Below are 24,846 nucleotides of genomic sequence, written 5' to 3' on the forward strand. Positions count from 1 at the left end.
AATTAGTTTTGAGATCAGTCATTGGTTTCCATCAATAAACACTAATGTAAAAACATGATTTCTCATTTGTTAAAAACAGAATGGCACTCAGTAGATAACATACCTCCGCCAAGGCCCAACAGTCCCCTCACTCATCGATACCAGCCACCGAAATACGCTTATTATTTCATCCAGATCCATCATCCCCTGAGAAATTAACAAAAATGTTGAAAAACACCTTCCAGAAATTCCTGGATCCGTCCCTTTATCCAGATCCGAAGTCAAAAGTGTCTGGGCCTGTTCTGGGCTCAGAGACGTCCGCCATCCGAGTTTCATGGAAATCTGTTCTGTAGTTTTTGTGCAGTCCTGCTGACAAACCAACAAACCAACAAATCAACAAATGGACAAAAACATAACTTCCTTGGCGGAGGTGGATAGAAACATGCAGAGGAATTCAAACCAACCAACAACTGTCCAAAGCTTTCAGAAGATCTTTCTACCAGCCAGCTGTCGGTTTCTGTTCGTTTCAGTATGAGAAGAAAATCAAATAAAAAACAGACGTGAAATTAGCTCGAGAGGTTTTAAACGGTCACAGGGAGAGTTTCATCACATTGTAGGGACGAGTGAGTACACCTTTATTTTCTGCATCAGTATCTGAACTCCAGTGGGTGGGACGTCAGCTGGCTGTTTATTCAAGTAAAAATCGATAGTTGCTACATTTATTATTTATTAGAAAACTATTTACAGAACAGCCTTTTTTTTTTTTACCTTTATTTTACCAGGCGAGTCATTAAGAACAAATTCTGGCAAAGAGCAAATTTATTGAGGGCAGCAGGAGATAAACATCAAGTAACAGATCCAAACATTCTGACGCACCCACGATTTACATGCTTGTTTCAGCCGGTGACTCACTCGGCCCTTTATATTGTTTTTAAAAAAATAAATGACAAGACGAATACTAATAGTCGTCCAGTTAACAGAGTAAAGTACAGCCACAAAACATCTGTCACCCAACGTGAAGAAGCTGCAAATGTGTATTTAAAACATTTGTAAAACACAAATTTAGAAAATAAACTCAAAACTATTTTGTTAATTTGGCTGCGACTCAGATAAACACTGGAACTGAGACAAAGCAGCTGGGATGCAACATATCTGCATCCAGAGTCTCAAGTTCACCTCAAGTTGATTTTCAGATCGCACTGACGTGAATCGAAGGCAGGAAATCAATCAGAAACATGTTGCCGGGCTCTGAGAAGCTGTCGGGCAGTAAAGTGCGAGTGATTGATGGTCTGTGAGACGGCAGCTAAACACTCTGCTCTCTTTAGTTTTCAACTTTCACTTATACATACTACAAGGAACTTTTAACTGGATATAAAAAGTCCAGTCCCTCTATTTGGATATTTCTATATAGTTATTATAGTTATTTTTAAAGCCTCAGATTCTGACTGATCCAGTTTGGATAAGTCGTAAAATTAAAAACCATTTTGTATGAGTGCTGAGGTTGAATTGAGGAAAAACTGCCTGAATCATCAAACAGTGAAAGTTCCTTGTAGCAGCTTTAAGCAAACACACGGCACGTCGACAGTCATTGTAACCTTTCACTGTCTTCTCTCTCCACAGAGGATGAACAGGTGTCAGCGGTCTGAGGGACAACATGGACGTCCTTTTGCAGTAACTTGAAGTCCCCCTGGTTTGGGGTGAGACTGACTGACAGACAGACAAACAGACAGACAGACAGACAGACAGACAGACCAATGGACTCATCATCAGTTACGTACGTGCCTGCCTCCTCCACTCGGCTCTCCCTCCTGATCGGTGGACTCCTCTGCTCGTCTCCCTCCCCTGCCTTAAAGCATCATCGGGGGTTGAACGACCCTGCATGCAAAAAATACTGTGAAGAAGAAGAAGAAGAAGAAAAGGGGTGGAGAGAAGGTCAAAGACGATGACATGAAAACGCCTGGCACTTTGGAAAAAAGACTACAGAAACCTGAACTGGCGCCGGGAGGCAAACACACAAAACCACATTAGATGTTGCTGTTAGAAACGAGACAAAACCCCCAAAACTCACCTGTTAACACAACAGCATCATGACGTGTTGAGCTTCATCTGCACTTTCTCATTTTCTACTTTCTAAAAAAAACCAGAACAAATAAAAACAAAGACTATCGTTTGAAGACGGAGAGGAACAGCGGTTGACTTGACTCTTAATTTCTCGATTTCTTTTCGTTTTTTGTTCTTTTCTTTGATTGATTGCACTCTGGAGGCCGAAAAAAGAGAAGTCAGCCGATTCCTCTGCCTGGACTGAAACAACCCATCTGTTGTCGAGTGTTTGAACTCTGAATCCAGTATTATCTCATGTTCCACATGTGAAAGCTTATCAAGTGTTGGTTCAAATCAAAGCTAGAAGGAGGAGGAGGAGGAGGAGAGAGCCCGGTAGGGAGAACCGACATGCACAGTGTACTGACACACACACACACACACACACACACACACACACACACACACAATTCATTTCTTAAAAATAGCACTTTCAGCACAATCCTAGATGTTCCCAGACATTCTGGCCTGGATACCAGGGTATGAGTGAACCATATCTGACTGTCATCCCACCTCGGAGCTCGTCTGGTTATATCAGAGTCTTTTTATCATCCTGTTGCTTGCTGTGACGTAGAGAGTGTTTTGTAACCGGCCTGTAGGTGATATTGAAAAGCACAGAGCTGAAAAACTGAGCGAACATGCCGGACTCCGCCATGTTGGTCTCAAATCACAAAGTGCAGCCTGACGTCAGGTGTGAATCAAAGGACAAACTCACCGACCGACCGACCGGGGTGGGAACATCAGCGTATTTGAGAAGCTGCTGTAAATTGTGAGTGAACCCTGAACTGATCTTGTACAGAGTCTTATAAAAACCCATATCGCCCTTCAGAATAAAAGCATCCACAAATTCAGATTTGGCTTCTTTTTCCAACCTGAACCACATTTTTTGTGAATGTCCAAAGCGCCTTACGATGCCATGATTGCATACATTTCTTTGCGTGTGGTTGTTCCCCGTCACAAATCACCTTGCTTCAAGAGCGGTCTTGAATCAAGCAATAGTGGAGTGAAATGCCTTATTCAAGAAACTTCCCCTGATGTTTTTATAATATATTAAGACTCAGTACAAGATGAAGCCGAGCATATTCTTTCTGTTTCGTTCTCACATGTTACAGTGTCGTAGATGTTTTCCTCCCTCTGCTGTTGTGCTGATAGATTCCTCCTCAGAAACTCACCTGTTACAGACATCAGCTCCGCGGATGCTGTGTGTATATCGCTAACGCCTGCGTCCAGCTTTTCCACCATATCTCGCCATCGAACGTGGAAGAGACTGAAGATGTTTTTTATTTCTTTGACTCCGGTGGGGAAGTTGACATATGAAGATTTTTTTCAAGGCTGCCAATCAGAACGATTAGAAATCCAATTGTGAAACTTTTTTTGTTGTTGTTTTCTTCTTCTTCTATCACTGAGTCGCACTGATCACATTGATCAGTCTCAAACTACAGACTGAGAAAAAAACCGATGAATGAGTGCAGTGTTTTCCACTGTGTTCTGTGACTACACACTAATAATTTCCTGGGTTTCTTTTTTTTGTTCTTGTACTTTTTTTGTAACGGCTGCAGATAGATTGTTAATAATTTGTTTGTACTACAGTGGTGACATGCATCATTCACTTTCATTCAACTCTCTGATGATAATGTGCATATTAGCGGGCAGAGTCCTATTTCGAAAAACAAAAAGTTGCACAAAAATGTACAAGCGTAAAGATAAGTGTAGTAGGTAGAACTGCTACTCCTGTTTGATGTGTGATGTCAGTGAGAAATGTACATTTAGCTGGTGATGACCTTCTTTTCTTCATTCTTTCTTGTACTACTTTGACCTGTATGTCTTTTAAAAAGACAATTGGTGGAGTATGTATCAGTTGTTTTTGTATTTTTAATACAATAATTGTAAATATTGGTTATATTTTTGTTCAAATGTACTATGTTTATGCCTCAACATCCAGTTTATATGAAGCTGGGAATCAATAAATACTGCATAAAGAATCAACACCTAGGTTTAAATGCACTTATTCATTTCTTCTGCATTTCGATGTCTTTCTTTTCGTTTTTTTCCTTCAGAGGTTTTTCCCCCAGATACCGTCTAGTGTTTGCACAAGTCATGGAAGCAACTTGAAAAGTGTAACTCTCATACTTTTCTATCTGACCGCGGTGTGTCAGAATTAATAAAAAAGAGATATTGAAGTCTCCCCTTGCTTTTATTTACTTGTTTTGTATTGTCTTGTTATCCAGAGTCCCAATTTCAATTCATTCCCTATTTGTTTCTTACATCAGCTTTTTCATTTCATAATAAAACTCCAACTCACTCAACGAACCCATGATAAGAAGAATGATTACCTTTGGGCGAGTGTTCTGGGGAAACATGCTGTTGTAGTTATTTCTCCTTTAATTTGTGCCTCATTTTTCACCATAATTGCTCAGATTTACTTATATTTGTTAATAACTCCAACAAAGATTAATATACTATGAATAAAACATAAGAGAAACATTTCCATTTAAACTGTTAGATTAAAAAAACTAATTCAAAATGACAAGAGCCACCTCAGGCAACAAAATAAGTAAACTGAGATAATTAGATGATTAAATAGCTTCATATTTTAATATTTTTAAATCTCTCTACTGTTGGAATAATGAGGAGTTTATCAGACGGGACCTGCAGTGTAGGGCTTTGAATAAAACATGTAAAAGTCAGCCACCAGAGTGCGCCGTACGTCTGCAAATAACACCCAACAACTTCAGTGTTATACAGTCTGTTTCATGCTGTGTGAAAATATATTTGTTAAACTCTCTGGTGGTTGTGTTTAATTGGTTTAAACACTCAAAAATGATGACTAATTGTTTTCTTCTCATTAATATATAAGTTCATTGTTCACACACTCAACAAGACACCAACAACTTAATCTGAATAGTTAAAAGTCTCATTCGCCTCAGCTTGTTGTCTATAAGAGAGATGGTTCAGATGGGAAATGTTCACTCATTTAACCCAGAAAATACATCAGCCTCAACATGAAGAAGACAAACCGGTGAAGAGAAACACACTGAACTTCTCGTTATAATGTGATGTTGAACCTGGAGTCCTCAGATTTATGTGGGTGCAGACCTGACGGCAGGTGTGTTGTCCTGTAAGGTCCGTTTGTTGATTCAGTCATGAAAACAAAGAGTTTGGTTATTTAGTTTCTCTTCTCATTACAATTTCTTCCCAAAAACTACATAGTGCACCTTTAAATGTGGAGGCTGGTTGGTGTGTGTTGTGGTAGAAACCTCATTTATAATAAAGACACAAATAAGACACTTTGTTTGAAACGGTGATAAAAAGTAGAAACAATAAAAGCTGAATTATAAATAAATAAAACTTCGAGACTAAACAAAGCAATTAAAATGTGTCAGTTTGTAAAGTCCGACATTGTGACTGTTGTGCTAGTCGACACCGTATCGCAGCTCTGCTCATGAATAATTCAGGCTGGCTGGTTCTGGTTCCTCTATCACAGAGCCCAGGGCCCCAATTTGTCACACTCTCCAGAATACGATACACACTCCGGCTGTGAGCGACGAGGAAACGCCCTCACAAACACACACGCTCACACACAAACTTTCAGCCCAGTAAATAAAACAGTTTAAATATCTGTGTCACTGTTTCTCGCTCCAGTTCTGCCCTCAGTCTGTCACGTACACACAGACGAGGGTGGATCTGCTGAATTTGTGCCGATATTTAGCATTTTTGTAAATTCACCAAACCAGGAGGTCGATGTTGCCCCGAGCAGTTTATGTATTTCATCAGTTTCATTAAACCCTGCAGCAACATTCAGCTCAAACGTTGGTAAAATGAGTTTGATTTGGTGAGTTGTTTTACCAAAGAGCCAATTTTTATAACATTCATGTTTTATATCTGCCGCTGGAGAGCAGAGGCCGGGCAATATGTGGATATAACATCAGTATCGTGATGTGAAACTGTATGTATTGGATTATCGGCATATCGTGATATCGCATGTAGTGTTGTCTTTTCCTGTCAACTGTCAACTGACAGAAAATAAATGAACTGAGACTCGACTCAGACTTGAAGGTTATGACTCAATTAATGGATATTATAGATCGAAGATGACATCACATCAGAGGAATTAAGAATAAATTAAAATATTAAGCAATACAACCACTAGAGGGCGCCGCTCAGGGTCAAATCAGTCTCATACAAACCTCCACTTAAAGTTTTATTGTTTGTTTACAATTATTTCACTTAAATAATTATGACATTGATGGGCTGTTTACTTTTCTGTTTTCTGAGTGCGCCGTGGTTTTTTTTGTTACTTTTCTGTGACTCACTATTACTCTGCCTTAAGCCCCGCCCCCACGGCTGCACAGACATGATTGCTATTTATCCGAATGGTATTAATATTAATCGTGTCGTGTGTCCAAATTGCATCAAATTCAACATTGTACTTCCCTGGTACCTCAGCGACACGCCTGCTAAGTGTGAAGTAAACCAGATGAACAGACAGACAGACAGACGGACAGATGGACAGTTTTGCTGATGTGTGTTTTTGTCTCCTAGAGAGGAAAAAGAGACTAAATGTTCCCAGAGCTGACGTTAACAGTTATTGTTCTCTAGATATTTAACACATGGTATGTTACTAGGGGCCACCAGGGGGCTCTCAATCAAAACAAAACAAAAGGCATAAGTAGTGTCATAGATTTACACAGAACTACGTACCAGAAGGAAAGATGGCGCCGATTCAAACCAGTGAGAATTACTGGCCCCGCCCACAAGTTCCCACTCTTTGGGCCGTAGGGGAAGTACCACCATGCTGGATTGGACACAAAGCTGAGCGGCACATGCCGAGGCCTGAAATCTATCTTCATAACTGGCAGATATGCTCAAAGATGAGTTATTATATATTTAGTCTTGTTCGCCAACTTCACTCCTCCCTCTCTGACTCTCCTGGAAGTGACAGGTGACCCAATCAAACACACTGTCTTCAGTTAAAATTACTACTTCCTCTGGGTTCACACATTGTTGGAAACATTTGGGATAATGTGAGAACAGCTCAGCAAAGTATGTGACAAAAGTCTTTTTCGAGGCTTTAATGCAGAAACGTCTCACATATTATATCTTTACACAACAGTTTAGGGGTTAAAATCCAAGTCAGTGTTTTATTTCCATCCAGCAGGAAGCCGTTCACTTATTCTGAGCTCCCTCCATCCAGCCAGAAACTTGGGACTTAATTATAACAGGCTGTGTAGCGTTGATTTCTCATTATTCACAAGGTGTGGCCACACAGAAAGAAAGCTAATGTCAGCCACAGCAAAAAAAGTGACATTAAAATAGCTCTATATATCTTTTTTCTTATTTCCCCCTCCAAACAAATGGAGGTGCAGCCCTAACGCTGACAAATCATGTTTCCATTGTGATAAAGTATTGAAGGAAAAACCTTCTCACTGCAGTCGCCTGCATTAGAAAGATAACTGTGACTGACGCGGAGACGGATGTGGAACCAAAACAACACAAAATTACCCCAAGCACCGCTGCAGTGTGAAATTAGAGAGGAAACGCTGCTGTAATCTGTGTCCGACAGTGAAACCACCCCCTGACTACAGTCCCAGGCACTGATGTGTTTACACCTCACCTGGCTGTGTGACTGTGCTGCACCCTCAGAGGCACCAGGGGGCACTGTTCACTATGAAATGCCTCCAGAGGGAGCGGTCCAGTCTTTCCCTGGGCAATGGGCCTTATCAAGGGGTAGCAGGCAGTCAGTGGTGCTGTGTAGATAGCCGGCCAGTTATGTGTGTGTGAAGCCCGGGCCCGGAGATGTCGACCGTGTTCAATCGAGGCAGCCGTGGGTTATATTATGGGACTGTCTGGACTCCTTTCATGGTAAATTGGATGAAGGCAGCAGCACTAGAGCTGAGGGGAGTGGAGATGTCATAGCGTTCAACCGGCCGGTGTCTGGACTCTACACGGGCCCGAGCAGACAATTCAGTTAGAAGCTGTCAGAGTCAAAGAATTGAGAAAGAGAAAGATTAATAAAAGCTATAGCTGCTCTGCTCAGGTGCTTTCCTGTGCAATTTTCCGTGGAGGTGGAGGTGGAGGGCAGTTCAGAGCCGATTTCACTGCTTTTTTGTTTTGATTGAGAGAAATGTTCCACATTCAGCACGCTTCGTAAAGGGATTGATGCCCCAGACGAGCCTGTGATGGGATATCAGCATGAAGTTCTTTAATTACTGCAGGTGCTTTCCATTTTTATGACTCTTTTATCTCATTGGAAACAATCTAACAGCTATCTGTGAAAAATGTCTTTATATTATTGGATTCAAGAAGAAAATTGTTTTTGAAACTACACTCCCGCCCTCCACTCGCTCGACGTTCAGGCTCCATCTATACACTCTGATATCTTATGACACTTCAAAGAAAAAAATCAATACTACAAGCACCTACAGTATTTCTAGATAAGCGCCTCCAAAGTATTCGGATCTGTTATTATCTCACAGCAGTTTGGTTTTATTTGTGAGAGCTGAGCCGTTTTTCTGTTCTGTTTGGTTCTGCTCTCCTCGGTGCTGCCGGTTCCTCGACTCTGCTGCTGCTGCTCCGGCTCTCCAGTCCCACCGTGGCAGATTGTGCAGATAGTGAGGTCTGCCTCTGACAGAGCACCTGCAAATGTGCAGAGATAAGAAGAGGGAGCCACCCTATAAACAGGGAACAACACCAGCCGCCGGAGCAGGAACATCCCTCTCAGGACTCAGTGTTTCTGCAATGTTCTGTCTCTTGATCTGCCTCTATAATATATGATAATGCCAGTCTGTCTGTCTATCTATCTATCTATCTATCTATCTATCTATCTATCTTTCTATCTATCTATCTATCTATCTATCTACCTATCTTTCTATCAGAAGAAGAAGCAGCCCTCCCACTGCTCCCAGTGTCTCTCACACACTATTGCAATAAATAAATCGGTGCCGTTCTGCCTCCCTGTTGCCTCTGAGAAGTGACTTGCTCCACCTCATGCAGTAATGACTCTCTTGTTATTCATGGTGCTCGCAGAAGAATCACAGAGCGGGAAAACATCCTCTCAGCATCTGCTGTGGGGTAGAATAAAGATCTGGAAATGACAGAGCAACACGACATGAAGGTTCACGTGTTTACTACACTTTTATTTGGATTTTTTGGCCTGCATTTATTCATTTTGTTATTGAGAGACAGGCCAGATGAGAAAATGGATACCATTCTTATATTTATGCCGTAAATATGAAGCAAGGAGATGGTGAGGTGGTTAGCTTGGTTCAGCATAAACAGCTAGCCTCAGTTAAGAAACAGACCTGTACATAACGCACTGTAAAACCACAATTTAACCTTTTATTCTTAGGTTGTTGCACAGCTAGCAACCTGTTAGCATTACTTCCTGTTTTATTCAAAGATTTATTCGTCAAATGCAATTGTAGAAGTACAGCAGCAGTGAAATGAAATTGCAACCACGCCAGAAAATAAAATTTAAATAAGAAATTAAAACTGAAAAGAGAATACAATAAAGGACTTAAATGTGTTATGTTGGTTTATGAGAGTTTATTGTCCGAATGGCCTGAGGGAAGAAGCCCCTGCTCAGATGCTCAGTCCTGGCCATGACACTGCGTAGGCGCTTGCCAGAAGGCAGCTTCACAAACAGTTCATGGTTGGGGTGGTGAATGTCCGTCATGATCCTGGTGGCTCTGGACCTGCACCGCCTGGTGTAAATGTCCTGAAGGCAGGGCAAGGCAGTTCCAGTGATGCGCTCAGCACATCGGATCACTCTATGGAGGGATTTCCGGTCCTGGGCTCAGCAGTTGCCGTACCAGGCGGTGATGCTTCCAGAGATGACAGACTGGATGGCGGCAGAGAAGAAGGTTTTCTGCAGCCCTGTGGAGATCTTAAATTTCCTCAGCCGTCTGAGGTGATACAGGCGCTGCCTAGCCTTCTTCACCAGTGAGATGATGTGGGGAGTCCATGTTAGGTCCTCAGAGATAGGTACCTATAGCTGGACACCTTCTCCACCGGGGTCCCGTAGATCTGTAATCTTTTTAAGATTTTGTAAGGTTCATCCTCATGTGTCATGTTTCACTTTCCACTTCCCCCCTTTGTCTGTTTTCCCGCGCTTTTTCTGTGCACACCTGTGTCTCGTTAGTTAATCACCCCCCGTGTATGTAAGCCAGTGTTTTGCGCTCGCTCTTCGTTGCTTCGTCTGTTTTGCTCCTGTGTTTCCTGAGTTGCTCGGTCTCGTCTTCTCATTGTGTTTTCCTGCATTTGCTTCCTGACTCCTCGAGTTATTTCTGGTATGTAACTTGTTTTTTGGTTTGTACTTTGTTTGGCTTTTGGAGAACTGTTATTTTTGTTGTTTGCATTTTGCTGCTTGTGATTTGGATTTCGTATTTGGACTATCAGCTTCATCACAGCTGACTTTTGTGTGCGTTTGGGTCCCTTTTGTGTTGAACTTGACGAGACAGGAGTCTCAGAAACAGCTAGTTGCCTCAACAAAGAAATCGGTCGTTATTATAGGCTTCATCACTTTAGACACCTAGCAGCTCATTGTTGCGCTCATCGAAGCACAGTGATAGGAAACATGAGGAGACAGCTAGCTGGCTTTAATCGACACTAACAAAACCCTCCATCGTATATCTTCTGTTTAAAGGTCTAATGTGTTTCTGGTTTAAATTTCTCAAAATGACTACACCTTTGTTGGATTTTTTTAACAATGTTTAAACCCAGAGAAATCCACAAGTTTACTCAATGTAATGGTGCATTTAAAGGTGTTATGTGTAAGAATTTGCCACCTTTTGAGCTCCAAACAAGTAGGGGGCAGCATATCACTAGGACAACTGCTAACTATAGATGCTTTTAGCTTGTTAACAGCAGCACTCATCAGAGACTCCAGTTCTCTCTCTCCTTACAGCAATGTTAAGTTTCATGAAGTAAAGTCCATTTCCCCTCCAGCTCCAGTCAGCACTCAACATTGCAGAACAGAAACACCCGACAGTGGAGGTCACCTCCAGATCACTGCTGCAGTCAGGTTGATAAACAGGAGTGAAGATAAATCCACTGTTTAGTCCCAAAGGTTTAACAGTAATCTCTGAGCTCTCCTCTCGTCTGTAAACTGCTTCAGATCAGATCAGAGCCTGATGAGACTCCAGGTGTTTCTTCCTCCAACAAGTCTGGCTCTGCACCAGTGAGCAGTGGCTCCGCCCCGGACGTATCTTTTGCTTTGATAGAGAGACCTGGTGGCAGAAATCAAATATTGGGTGTTAAGTACAAAAATTGATTTTCTTTTTTCAAAAACATGTTGTGGTTTTACTAAACTATCTCCTGGCTAGATGTTTCCATTTCCAGGCTTTGTACTAAGCTAAGCTAACCGGCTGCTAGCTGTAGCTTCATGTTATCATAGGCATGAGATTGGTGTCAATATTGTTGTCCAACCTTCAGCAAAAAGCAGATAAGAGTATTTGGTTGTAATACCGGCTGCTCTAATGACTGTATTAGATTGTAAAAAAGCAGGATGTTGCCTTATTAATAAGCACATACAGATTTGATTAGAAGACATCTTTTGAAGGTGAAAAAAAATAATTAATTTCTAAAGTTTAACTGGACACATCACAATACACTGTATAATTCTAGACATTTCTTCTTGACTATATTCAGTCATATCCATGTTTATCTGTGTACCGTAGTTCTTCTATCAGTAACATCTTCCACATAAACTCAAAAGCTCAACATCCAGTAAAAAAATAAATAAAAATTAAATGCTGGAATCTTATTTTTCGTAATGGAAATGTGTAGGAAGCATGAAACTCAATAAGTGATTCTCTTGTGTGTTTTCACATGCTGTGTTCTGCTCCTTTTCATCGACCCTGAAGGATCCCATTTGATCGCTATCCAAGCTGTAAATATAGCTGAGAGCGATGCTTTGAGATGCCTTGAATTCAAATGGTCCTTTTAAAGGGAACCGCCACCCATGGATTCACTTACAAACCTGACTCACAATCAGCTAGTTGGCATGCAGAGGGAAGAGCCTTGCCCTCCATTTCAATAGCCTGCATTGGCTGAGTGTGTTAGCATGTGATTAAAAGGTCTCTGGTCTACTGAAGGGTGATATTTCAAAATGGAAAAAAATGTTTTAAAGAGTCTATTATAGAGTAATAAGCTGTGATTTACTGCTGGGCACAGTCTACTGAGCCATGTAAATTTTCTGTATGCTTTAGCATTGTTTAAAATATATGAATATGACAACGTTACCCAGGGATCATTGTTGGAAATGTCAAAAGTGAAACTGTTAATGTCATAATATCCGATTTCTCCATGGGGATCATTAATCTTCTCTGAGAATGTTTCTGCGGCGTTGGCAGAGGTGTTACATTTATTAATAACTTCATGATAATCCATAGTGACATTTACATCAGCCGCACCTTGAAGGCTGCATGGTGCTGTTGACCTCAGCCGACCTCACACGGCCCTTTCATTCTTTTACAAATGTAAAAAATGTATGGAAGTGCTGCCGGGATGACGTAATTGTTTGGCTAAACGAAGTTAGCATCCTCAACATGATTTAAACGAACGAGTTATATAAATACAGTTGTCATGACTAGAGAAACTAGCCATAAAGACCAACATTGTTTTTGTACCAGGCTGCGAACACTTTTAATCCTGCTGTGCTGTTTGGCATTTTAACATGGGGTCTTATGGGGATTGACACATTTTGGATCCAGAGTCAAGTGGCCATTTGAGGAGCTACAGTTGGTTTTTTTTGTTTAGCACTTCCACATTGGCTTCATTTTTCAGCCCTGGAGGTTGCCACTTGTTAACCTCCAGTTAAAATGACAATGTATCCTTTTTGTATATATTATTTTGTACAGATTAAATGAGATGTTATGAGCTTTAGAGGTGACTAACTATTTCTACCTGTTTCCAGCCATCATGCTAAGCTAAGCTAGGCTAACCTGCTCAAACATATTGTCCATCACAAAAAATGCAGGTTTCCATCCGTAAACGGTTCTCTGGATATTTTACAGTCAGTTTTGTATTTTTGTCAACAGCGCCATCTGTAGTCGGCACATGGCTTGACATCCATTTCTTCACCCACTTCAGATGCAAATTAAAAAATCAAGTCAATTATAATTAATATCAGTTTCTCGCCGTGCCTGCGCTGATGGCAGCATCCTGAGTCGATGTCACAACATAAGAAACTCAGTATTCAGTGTTCCTCCCTCAGGCGGTATACTGTATTATCCAGCTGCTGTGACAGTCATCAAAACAATGAGCTGACATTCACCTCCCTTCTGAACCACTAATTGGCTATTAGGCCTAACTGGGTTTGAAGGGCCACAGACACTTTCCTCTCACATCACGTCCGACCTCTGATAGGTCGGCTCACCTCCACACTGTCTCGCTGCTCTGGCAAGTGGCCCACATAAGGGGGGGGACTGGTGCTGGTCATTATTTGGAAAACAAGTCGTCTGAGGATAAGTGTGGACACCTGTCAAACCTCTGGTGGGTTTGTTTTCTCTGTTGCTTGACAGGAAATGACAATTAATTATTTAAGTTGTTTGTCAAGAAGGAAACAGCAACGCATTTCCTGACTGCTGCAGAGTCTCAAATTGGAGGATTTGCTGCTTTTCTCTGTTTTATGTCACTGATAACTGAATATCTTTTGGTTTTGGACAATTGGGTCGACAAAACAAGCATTTTGAAACACAACTTTGGGCTCCTGGAAATTGTGAAGGCATTTTGTCCACAATAATCTGAATGATTAAAGACTAAATTAATAATTGATTATCTAACTGTAAAGCAAGGAATCTCTGTCCGTCTGTCTGTCTGTACAATATGTTATTCACATAACTGTTCATTTTATCGATTTCACACATGGCAGGTGTCCTGCCAAGGAAGTACAGTGTCGAAATTTGGTGCAATTTGGGCACGTGAAATGTTCAATATAATATATAATATCAATAGATTTTGAATTAACAACAAACAGTGCTGAAAAGGGAGAACAGGTTGCAGTGAGAATAAAGCAAACGCAGAATTTAAACGAGTCCGGATGAGTGTGAAGACGCAGTCAACACAGGTTTTCTGTTCTTCAGTCAGAACTGGACGTGGGATTTTCTAGTTTCTGTCAACAGTAGTTTGCTAGCTAACGTTAGCCTCAAGGGCTAGAACAGAAAATGGAGTTCAACATCTTTCAAAAACTTGCTGCTGTGAGAAGTTTACAAGTGTGTTCACCTCCACCGAAAACCCAAAAACAGAACAAGTCTGATTCTTCAGCGACAACTCGAGGTGAGATTTTAAGTTTCTGTCAGCAGTGGTATGCTAGCTAGCATTAGCCTCAAGGGCTACAATGTTTATTGTGCCTCTGACATTGGTTGTTGTGGTCCGGCTCAGAAAGTACCGATGTAATGTTTCAAATTTTAAATTGTGCATATCAAACGTGTTTGATATTATCGGGGCGGCTCTGATGAGTCTGTGAGCAGGTCAGGAGGCTCCTCATGTACCAGATCATCTGTGCAGTACAGCTTGTTCTGAACGAGGACTTCACTGGTCTAAAATATAACTGACAGATTCATTTAAAATGAAAATAATCTTTAGTTACAGTCATAGCATTGAAACGTATTATTGCATTACTATCTTTTCTGTTGATGTAATCATTTTGTTTATAAATCGAATTAATCATAAAAAAAACACCAACTGATTAACTGAATGATTATATTAAACATTGTTAGTATAGACTACATCTTCAGTGTCTCTAAGTGTTACTACAAATTGTAATGCAATTATTTGGCATCCCATGACGTTAAATAAATGACTATAGAGGTTTGTTACATTAATGTTTAATTTGTACCTCTAGGTCTATTGTTTCTATATACAGTATGATGCTACAGGCACTTATGACAGTGTAGTAGACGGCATGTGGTTGCTGTCAAAACCCATTTATTTCTGAAGCACTTTAAACAAACAGGTTTTCGCTCGAAGCTTCGTAGAAAACAAAGGTTACAAATATAGATCACAACAAGAGAAAATCAAACACAGGATAGACGGTGATGGAGGTACAGTACTGTAGAGCTTCATGGTCAGATTCACTGAAAGCCCAGATCTGAAACACAGGACCCTGCTGCACACGAGCACACAGTTCATGATGAACAAAAGGTAAACTCACAGGTCAGAACATCAGAGGGCTCTTTCATGTCCGCCGGTGCTTAGAAGGAGAGTTTGGTCCACATCGAGGGACGTTACCGAGGCCGGGCTGTCACTGCTTCACAGCTGACTATATTAATCTGGGGCTCTTTCTGCACAACATAAAGCTTTAGCATTAGCTCTGCAGCTATTTCTGCTTCTCTCCATGGACACTTAAAACCACTGCAGCCAGGTTTAATTACAGGCTTATTATCTGAGTGGTCCTTTGAGGTGGGAAGTAGTGGGCTGGGGACAAATAGATGTAGCAGCTAATGAGCAGCATTATGAATCCTTTCACAAAAAATATATTTAACTCATATATTGTTTGATAATTGAAACATGTATGCCCCACTTTTAAAGATATCTCCACTTAATACTTTGGTGATGCTGCTGTAATAACCCTTTTTTGAATAGAAAATGACTTACATTAACGAGAAGAAGTGTTGTCGAGGAGATAGCCTCAGTGAGCAGACGCAGTCTGTAATCCTTTAGGGCAACTCCGACTGTCAAAGTTACGGCTTCGTGCTTCTTTTTGTCACTGACAGGTTGAGGTGTGTGTCTGAGTGTCTGACAACATTATGGAAACAATCCCTTTGGAGATAAACCGTTTGGTTAATAATACGATCCTTTCCTTTGTGACCAGAAACAGAAATCTCAATCAAGGAGAATCTCTCTCTGAAATCTCGAGAGGTTAGTTGTTACAGTTTTTGCTTCTTTGTCAATATCAGTTAAATATTCAGCCTCAACTTTGGAAATAAATCTTTGCTGGCAGTTCCTCTAAACACCAAACTCTTCTCCATCTCTGACTCGTGTTTCCACAGTCGTCTTCCTGCAACAACTCACATCTCGTGACTTCTCATGACTTACATCGTCACCTGACGCACTGGGTCAGAGGAGGTCTCTAGTGCTACATTCGGGGCCGGCCGCACAACACAGAAGATCCGGGTCATTTTATAGCCAGGAAGTCAACAGTTTCAGGCTGTGTGCACCACTGAGCAGCTTTCACTGGATTGAATGGGGCTCCGTCTCCAACACTGTGTCCAGGTCTTAATGTAACATCCTTGGTCACACCTCCAGACCTACACTGCTCCCAGCATTCATGTGCAAATTGAGTCTTGTGTCCATACAGATGCAGGATGTGTGAGGCAGCCATCATGTGAACGCGTTGTTAAAGCTTGTAGACCTCCAGCCTCTGCTGCCATGTTGTGGTTGCCTGCTGAGGGGGGGAGCTGAAACTGCCTCCGAACCAAATTCTCATTATGCACCACTTTTATACTTCAAAAGCTTTTGGTACAGATGGTCAATAATTCATCATTAGCAGTGAGCGGTGACAGAGCACATCTGAATTTCCTACACTTATCAAATTTATATAATGTGCATACATTTAAAAAAGTGCCGACTCATTCCACAATAGATGGAGTGAAAGTTTGCTTGAGAGGTCAGAGGGCTGCGGCTGGTTTGGTACGCACAGGGAGGGGAGTGTTGAAAGAATATTTTGAGTTATATACGTGTAGAGGAGCATGAACGCTTCTGAACATCTCACACTGCCCTCTGGCAATTTACCCTGTCAATATACCTGCGCATCAACATGTGCATGTAGTCGTGAAGGTCCTGCATTTCTATAAATAGACCGGCTGCGTATGGACATGTGGACTGATGATTAGGTTACAAAACATGATTTTACACGACTGACACCCTCAATCCTTTCTTTACAGTGTGAACCATCCACCGTTGTGTACAGTGGTGTGCTGGGGAGGCAGCACCGCAGCGGGGGAGGCAGGCCGGATAAACAAACTGATGTAAAAAAGCTCTGGACAGCCTGGAGGCAGCAGCAGAGGAGAGGATGAGGACTCAACTGAACTCCATCTTAAGCAACATCTCCCACCTCCTCTGTGGTGGGCTGAGAGCTACAGACCATCTCCATCTCCAGCCTCTGCTTCAGCATCACAAGGTGCAGGACATGAGTGCTGTAACTGTTGTTCTCTTGTGTAATAAAAGCAAACTGTGTACTGTAGTTGTTGCCTTCCATGAGGACCCAGCCGCCTCAGCAAGGAACTAAAATTAGTCCATCTGAGGGAAATGAACCAACAATGATTCTAGTAACTGATAAATCTTTCCTTTAAGAAACTGTTTGGGGAACATATGGGGAAACATGCTGATTAACTTTCTTGCAGAGAGTTAGTTGAGAAGATTGATTCCACTCTCATGTTTATGTGGTTAGAATAAGCTACATCCAGCAGCTAGTTAGCTTAGCTTAGTTCAAAGACTGCAAGTAGGGGGACACCGGTAGCTGAGCGTTGCATGAGGGGAACAAAATCTACCTCTAAAGCTCACTTATTAATATGAAAACACATTTTAGTTTAATATGTACAAAAACTTGAGTGTAAAAATGAGGTTATGTACTATTTTGCAGCCAGGTGCAATGATTGAATCTCTGTTCCTGACCTGGCAACCTCACAGTGATGACAATACTCCACTAGAGTGTTGTTGAACTTTGAACTGTAGGACGACCAGATGAAACACTTTAAAGGTACCAGCTGAGGTGCTGGGACAGCCCAGTCTCCCCGGCATTTTGTGCAACAGTGACAAAATTGAAACCTTACAATTCCTGTACGTGGGCAAAAATTATACGTTGTTTTCCATGACAAAATTGGAAAATTCATAAATGTAGTGTTTCATTCAACGACACATGGTGCAGAAACAAACAATAGTCCTGCAGAGACGCACCCATCCTGTCAGCTGAAGGATTTCAGGCCAAAACTGGTAGAAGTTTAGAAACACTGGAGCGTGGAGCCCAGACACTAGTCCCATTATCAAATAGTGATGGCAAACTTCACTTTGACCTGTTATTCAGCACCAGGTGCCATCCCAATAGATTTATTTATTTTTCACAGTCTGCTGGAGATAAAGTGCTTGCCCTTGTCTGCCTAATCTATGTTACAGTACAGAAAATGTATTTAAGCTTTGGTTTTTACTCTTTTTTAAACAGCGGACAGATAGTGGACCTCTGTGAGATCACAGAAGACTCACCCCAAAAGTTTACAGTTAGCCAGCTAGCGACCCCTGAGAGAAGGAGGAAGAAGTTTCTGTTTTTTCTTGTTTTACTCTCAGGCGGTTAACGTTTGGCAATCCAAATCTAAACTACGATGATTTTAATTCGGCAAAATCACATCCTATTAACACATATTAATTGTGTATATCATTAAAAAGTAGTGAATCAACGCGATAAGTTGTATCAGTGGAAAAAAGATAAACAAAATACTAAATTGACTAGTTATACTAAATTTACATGTATATACTAAATAGTAAATACATGCATTAACTATAAGGATCTGATTAAAATAAAAATCATTATTCAGTTTCTGGGCAACCGATAAAGTGAAGGGCAAAACACAAGGTTAGTTTATGCATCAGTGTAGCGGCTACATGTTCACAAAGCTAGGCTATATTTATTTATGATAATAAAGAATATATAATATAATATAGGCTCCTGTATCTACTTACATGAGGCCACTTTAGGACCAAAGTGAAAGAAGTGTTTGGGGAAAACTAGTCCAATAGCAAAACTGTTGGATTAAAATCAGCACACAGGGACGCAGGAAGTCTGTAACAGCTGTGGGTGCAGAGGGGTCGGTCTATATAATTACATCTTAGAAAATGTTGTGCAACATTCATGTTTTGAATGTCCAGGATGACATGTATCTAATCATTATTAACAAAAAATTACACGTTTTGAGAACTTTTGCACTAAAGCAGATGGCAAACTTGAACACCAACATGTTATGAGTCAAAGCAGACTCATCAACTACAGTCAACAACAGCAGGGAGATCAAGAGGGGGAGCAATTCCCCAGACTCCATTAACAAATCCGTCACTTCTGTGAGTTGTTGAGTTAGGAGAAACGTTGTATACTTTGTGAAAGGCCGTCAAGACAAATTCTTCATTATTTGGGCCTTCTTGTAAATTCGGCATATGTTATAGCCTCGTTTTAGCGGCTGCTGCAGAGTTCCGGTTTTATTGACCGTTGCGCTGGTTAATCACACAGACCTGGCAACCCTAGCCTGATTCGTTGCACCTGTGAACTCGGAGCATCTAACCAGCGACCTCCGTCCACGCCGAGACTCCTGCCTGTACAACACATTAACGTCTAAATTACCGGTACTCAGCGTCAGTGACGCGTGTTTGCTGTACTTGAAGTCATGAATGTAACGACACGTCTTCCGCCTGAACTGAGCCCGAATGGCGCGAAGCCCGGACTACAGCTGCTGGACTCGGGTCACAGCCTCTTTTACCCGCTTCGGTAAAGACACATGCAAAGTAAACATTAAAAGGATTTACAGTTGGAAAGGTAAGAAGTGAGACTTTACTTCTACACCAATAAATATAATGAAACCATAACATGGTCACTTATATCAGAAATGTTTTAGAATGTTAGCGTCAAAATAAAACCGTTACAGCTAGCTAGCTAGTTAGTTAGCCAACAACTAACCTAGTTAAGGCTAGTTAGCATACAACTTCAGCCAACTCATGAGGAAGTCTACTTGCTGGAACAAAAATCTAAAAGCACCGTTCACATTTACAGTAAACTGCCCTGTCTGCTGTTTTACTCTACTGATGCTCACTGTTGTAAAGCTACAGCTGCTGATTATGTAGCATTTCTTAAGCTAGCATAGCTAAAGCTCTGTGGCTACTGTCCATCATGTCCCCTCAGGACGTCTTGTGGAGGAAATAATCGTGCTTTAGCTGCACTGCCTCTGAGTCTGGATGTTGGACTGCTAGAGTTTGTCTCTTCAGTCTGGAAGTTGGAGTTTGCTGCCCGGCTGTCTGCATGGCTGTCCTCCCCTGAGACACCAGAGACCACTGCTTCACTTCAACAAGCTAAGTAATTGCTGTTTTTTCTAATTATGGTGAGTTGATGTCCTGGCAGTGTTTATTTGGGTTTGTGTGCTGTTATGAGGCGGGCGGCTGACACTGCTGGGTTCATGGCTTTTCAGATCTGCTTTTTGTCAATATATTCCTGCTGTTAATTTCTGTTGGGAGGCTGCTGCTTTTGCTGTTTGTGCATGTGTGCATTGGTATTAATTATGAATGAGCTGACTTTGTTGTGGCTGAGCTCACTGTTCATTGGTGGTTGTCTGGCAGGTGTGTTATGATGCTTTCATGTTGTTTGTTTGCACAGTGGAAATATGACCACTCATATATGAGTTTTATGGACATAATTGACTTTGCATATTTCCCCTCAGGTTATCATCATTGTTTTGAGGGCTTGGTTCAGTACAGGCTTGTGTCTCTTGCAGAGGCTAATATTATACTTTATATTGGCTTTTTTTGATTGCCTTGCACACAGCTCATTCATATAATTAATTCAGTGTAATATTGGCTTCCAGAAATGCCATCTGTCGCATGTAGAATAGGTAGCCATATTCACATTTTCACCTCACAGTTCATATTCAGCTTAATATAACAGAAAAATCAACTTAAAGCAACGTGACACCGCTTTACTCTTCTACATATCATAATTGCATCTTAAAGACCAAGTTGCTGTTGGGTTTCTGATTGACATGTTCTTTCATCTGCCTATCATGTTGCATGATATTAATCATGACTATTTGTGATTTTAGATTATTAATTATGTGTGGCATCCTGTTGCAAATCAGGTAGATATATGATATATATCAATATATGATATTTGTAGAAATGTGCACATGCTTCATTGGGGAATGGCCACACAGGAGTTGTTGTCCAGCTTGTACTTAGTAGATTCCATATAACAGCTGTCATCAGGCTGTGTATGTAATATGATTTTAACTTGAAAGTTTATTATTTTCACTGCCTAGTCTATGCTCATATGAAGTGATGAAGTCAGAACTTTACAGAAGCTCTGTATTAATAAATGTATTTCATGTGAGGTGACTGAATGACATGACACAGAGAGCGTCATGATTTAAGCAGAAGATGTCGAATTTTGGAAAGAAATTTTGAAGCAAATATCAAATGAATGCTGGGGGAACAATCCAAAGCTGTGTTTCATATTTTATTGCTCGTATTTCAAATTCAAGCTCTTTCAAAAATGATGTTTTTTTGTCTCTACATGAGTAAATACATTTAGCATCTTTCCACCTCTGCACATACTGTTGATAGACGAGCTCAAGTCAGATGAAGCTCACGACAGAAAATCAATTCTAATGACATAAAGGACGATAAAAACAAAAACCAAAGCATATAGTACGTTTTATTAACAGGTCATGTTTTCACCTGTGTCTGTTCGTCTGTTAGTTGTCAGCAGGATTACACAAAAAATAACTGAATGGATTTCCATGCAACTTGGATGGAGGATGGGTCTCAGCCCACAATAAACCCCATTTACTTTTTGGTGCAGATCTGCATTGTGAGATTTTGAGTTTGTCGTTAACTTCTCAGAGAATAATGCATGGATCATGATGTAGAATTCTAGAATACAATTTGATGTGGATCATAGATCTGGTGATCTTAAATTATGGTTAAGGAGTAATGTCTTGTTTAATATTAGAGTGATACAGGGCTATCGAGTTTGGTATTGGATTAGGCTTGATCAAATTAAAGGGGCGGAGGCATTTTCTCTGCTGCGTGCCATTCTAGTTTTGTTTTATCTTACAGTGACTGTAATTAATTTAATTTGTATTATTTAATTTTAAACCTTTTTTATTTATTCAGGGAGGGTTCACTGAGAGCAGTGCTCTCTTTTTCAGGAACACATTCAGTTACACATTCACACCTGGTAGCTGCTCAGACCAACCACAGTCTGATCTGCCGACCACTGAGCAGCTCCGCTGAGCAGCTCCACTGGAGCTGTTGGAGTTCAGGGCCTGGCTCAAGTGCTCCTCCGTGGTGGTGAACAGGGAGGGGCAAGCACTGCCTCTAACTCTCCCCCCTCTAAATTTAATCACTTATTCAGTGATTTTAAACACTTATTCAGTAGGTTCCTTCCCAATACTTCCCAATAACTTTTTCATACACACTTGAATACAACATTTCCTGCCCATGATAGTTATACAGAAATTGTAGACTGAGGTTGTTTTCAATGCACATCAGCTCTTTGCTTTATTCTATGCTTTGTTGCCGTTTTCTTTCGTGTCCACTGCCTCAGTGGCCCAGGAGGAATCAGCAAAGTTGTATCTAATTAACAGACTGTTATCACACATAAGCTGTCAGGCTTTGACAGATTTATTCTAAGCACTAATATGCACTAGTACTGGCAATACAGAGACTGAGAACATGGCTGTGATTGCTTGGTTAGAGTGAAAATCCTGGTTTAGGTGACTGTGAGCGTTGGGGTTAGCTCTCATGTTTCCAAACGTCCCAAAAAGCTGTTCAGTCTTTTCACATGCCTCAAACACTACAGTCATGTTGAGCTGCAGTTACTCATGTTGGAATCTGAGGCTTTTCCACACAGATGTCATGTGACCTCTCTTACAGCAGGGGGAAGTGGAAGGCTGATGACAGCATGCAGGCTACAACCAGCCCATTTCCCCTTCACTGTCTCTGGAGAACAGCCAATCAGCTCACTGATATTAGTATTCCTGTATCCTGCCTTGTGTTATTTTCACCAGCTGCCCACCAAATATCTGAGCCGACGTGTGCATTTAAATGGTGTCCACTTGAGTTATCTTGAGCCATTAGCATCTAGACGGCTGCTTTCACACAACATTAGGCCAAATTCAGAAAATATCACATGAACAGGATGATCATCAGAATTAGTTATATCTGATTTTTGAATATCTGAAATATTATATAGAGAGAGGTTTAACTTGGCCTGTAATATTACCACTGCCACTAAAGAATGACTTAAAGGAAAAATTCACCCCAAAATCAAAAGTAGATATCGGTCCTCTACCCTTATTGATCTAGATGGTTTTTTGTGTGAATTGCTGATTTTTGGAGATATTGGCTGCCTTCTGTGGATACAGTATATAATTTCAGCATCAAGATCACAATGTGCGCATGTGCAATAGTCACACTGCAGGATGTGCAATGTCAAGTAAGGTACAACTGATTGAAATATTTCATGCCACAACTTTTTTGCTGCTTGATATGAAAAAAGAAGCTCACACAGTTCAATTTTCCATGACTAATCTACACAAGATGTCTGTTTGATATAACACAATTTAGTCCGATTTAAGGGTTCTTACAGGGAGTTTGTTTCTTGGTTGTGACATGCATACACAGAGGAACCACCAATCAAGACACCACCCAGAGAGTCTCTGTACACTGTACACATCAGCAAAAACATCAGAGAAAAACAAGGAAAAAAACAAGACATTTTATAAAAGCAAAAATATATAATACATGTATAAGTACACACATCTGTGCGCACTCACACACACACATGCATACACTGGTAATAGTGCACGATGCAAGAGCGCCGAATAAATACATAAAAAAAAAAAAAAAAACTTAACAATGATGTCTCTTTCCAGAAATCATGACCGAGCTACTGAACATAATCCACCGACCTTGTTGAGATCAGTTTCACAAAGTTTTTTTTTTCTACTGGACTACACCTTCCATCTACTGTGTGCATCTACTCACTGACGAGAGGCTTGAGTAGATGCACACTTCCTTCTGTGCAGTGATACAGGGGTGTAGTTCAGTAGAAAGAAAATAGGTCCTACATGAAACTGCTCACAACAAAGTCTGTGGATTATCTTGAGTAACCGGGTCATGATTTCTGGAAAGAGACATTGCTGTAAGGTTTTTCGAAACATATTTTTGTCATCTAGTTTTATTATATTCGGGAGAAGACATACATCTCCAAGCTTATATCTCCAAAACTTGGCAACTCACACCAAATCAATCTAGATGGATAAATATGACTGCAGGCAAGAGAAAAAAGTATGTATTTATAATTTGAGGTGAATGATCCCTTTAAGCATAAATGCTACACCCTCAGATAAAGTAGAAATACTGTACAGGAAAAGCGGAAGAACAGAACGGTGTAATGCATATACTGTATGTCCTCTAGCAAAAAATAATTAACTACCTTCATGCCTACTGTTCTCATTTATCTCTACATCAAAAAAAGCCTGAGGTAGCTGACAAATGGATTCGAACAAAGGTTTCTACATGAATAGCTTTGTCACTCAAATCTGTAAAATGAATCGGCATGCTGCAGCATTTTTACAGACCTGCTGGAATTCATTTAGTGATGCTCAATGTTAAGTTACAGCACAGCAGAAACACTGGCAAGTTCTGTGCATAACACACTGTTTTATCTTTTGGACTACTTGCAGGGATAAAGCTCAGAGCGAGATTGTTATCGTTTCTTTTTGAGAGCACCCTCACGGCAATAAGCAGCCTTTGGAGCATCTTGCATTGTTATACCATGATCATTACCAATAACAGGTGAAACTCTAGTGAGTGTCTCTCAGCAGTCCTTCAACTGAGCATGCTCAAAATTAGAAAAAAGAAAATAAAATTCAAATGACATTATATTAGCTGTGAACACCCTGCAGCTCTTAGCATAATGAGGCAAACATTATTAAACATGGCTGAAACTGTTTATGGGGCTGCACTTTGATTCACTCTAACACTCCATATTAAAACATGACACAATTAGCAATC

General features: G+C 40.8%; 1 protein-coding gene and 1 long non-coding RNA gene across 7 annotated transcripts in view; both read left to right on the forward strand.

Moving 5' to 3' along the window:
- rapgef2b (Rap guanine nucleotide exchange factor 2b) overlaps window positions 1-4,261 on the forward strand; it is a 122,019-nt gene extending 117,758 nt beyond the window's left edge. For all 6 annotated transcript variants that reach the window (XM_084353723.1, XM_084353721.1, XM_084353722.1 and 3 more), the window contains one exon: window positions 1,600-4,261. Coding sequence is in view for 1 of the 6 variants with exons in the window: in XM_084353726.1 (XP_084209852.1) it covers window positions 1,600-1,625 (26 nt within the window). In the remaining 5 variants the exon portion in view is untranslated. The remainder of the gene's footprint in view (window positions 1-1,599) is intronic.
- Window positions 4,262-19,127: 14,866 nt separating this feature from the next.
- The window catches only part of LOC311257879, a 32,048-nt gene continuing 26,329 nt past the window's right edge, over window positions 19,128-24,846 (forward strand). Inside the window, exons 1-2 of the long non-coding RNA XR_014622670.1 lie at window positions 19,128-19,594; window positions 19,958-20,128. This is a non-coding gene — a long non-coding RNA (uncharacterized lncRNA). The remainder of the gene's footprint in view (window positions 19,595-19,957; window positions 20,129-24,846) is intronic.

Source organism: Pagrus pagrus, assembly GCF_965226575.1.
Source record: "Pagrus pagrus genome assembly, chromosome: 5".
NCBI lineage: Eukaryota > Metazoa > Chordata > Actinopteri > Spariformes > Sparidae > Pagrus > Pagrus pagrus.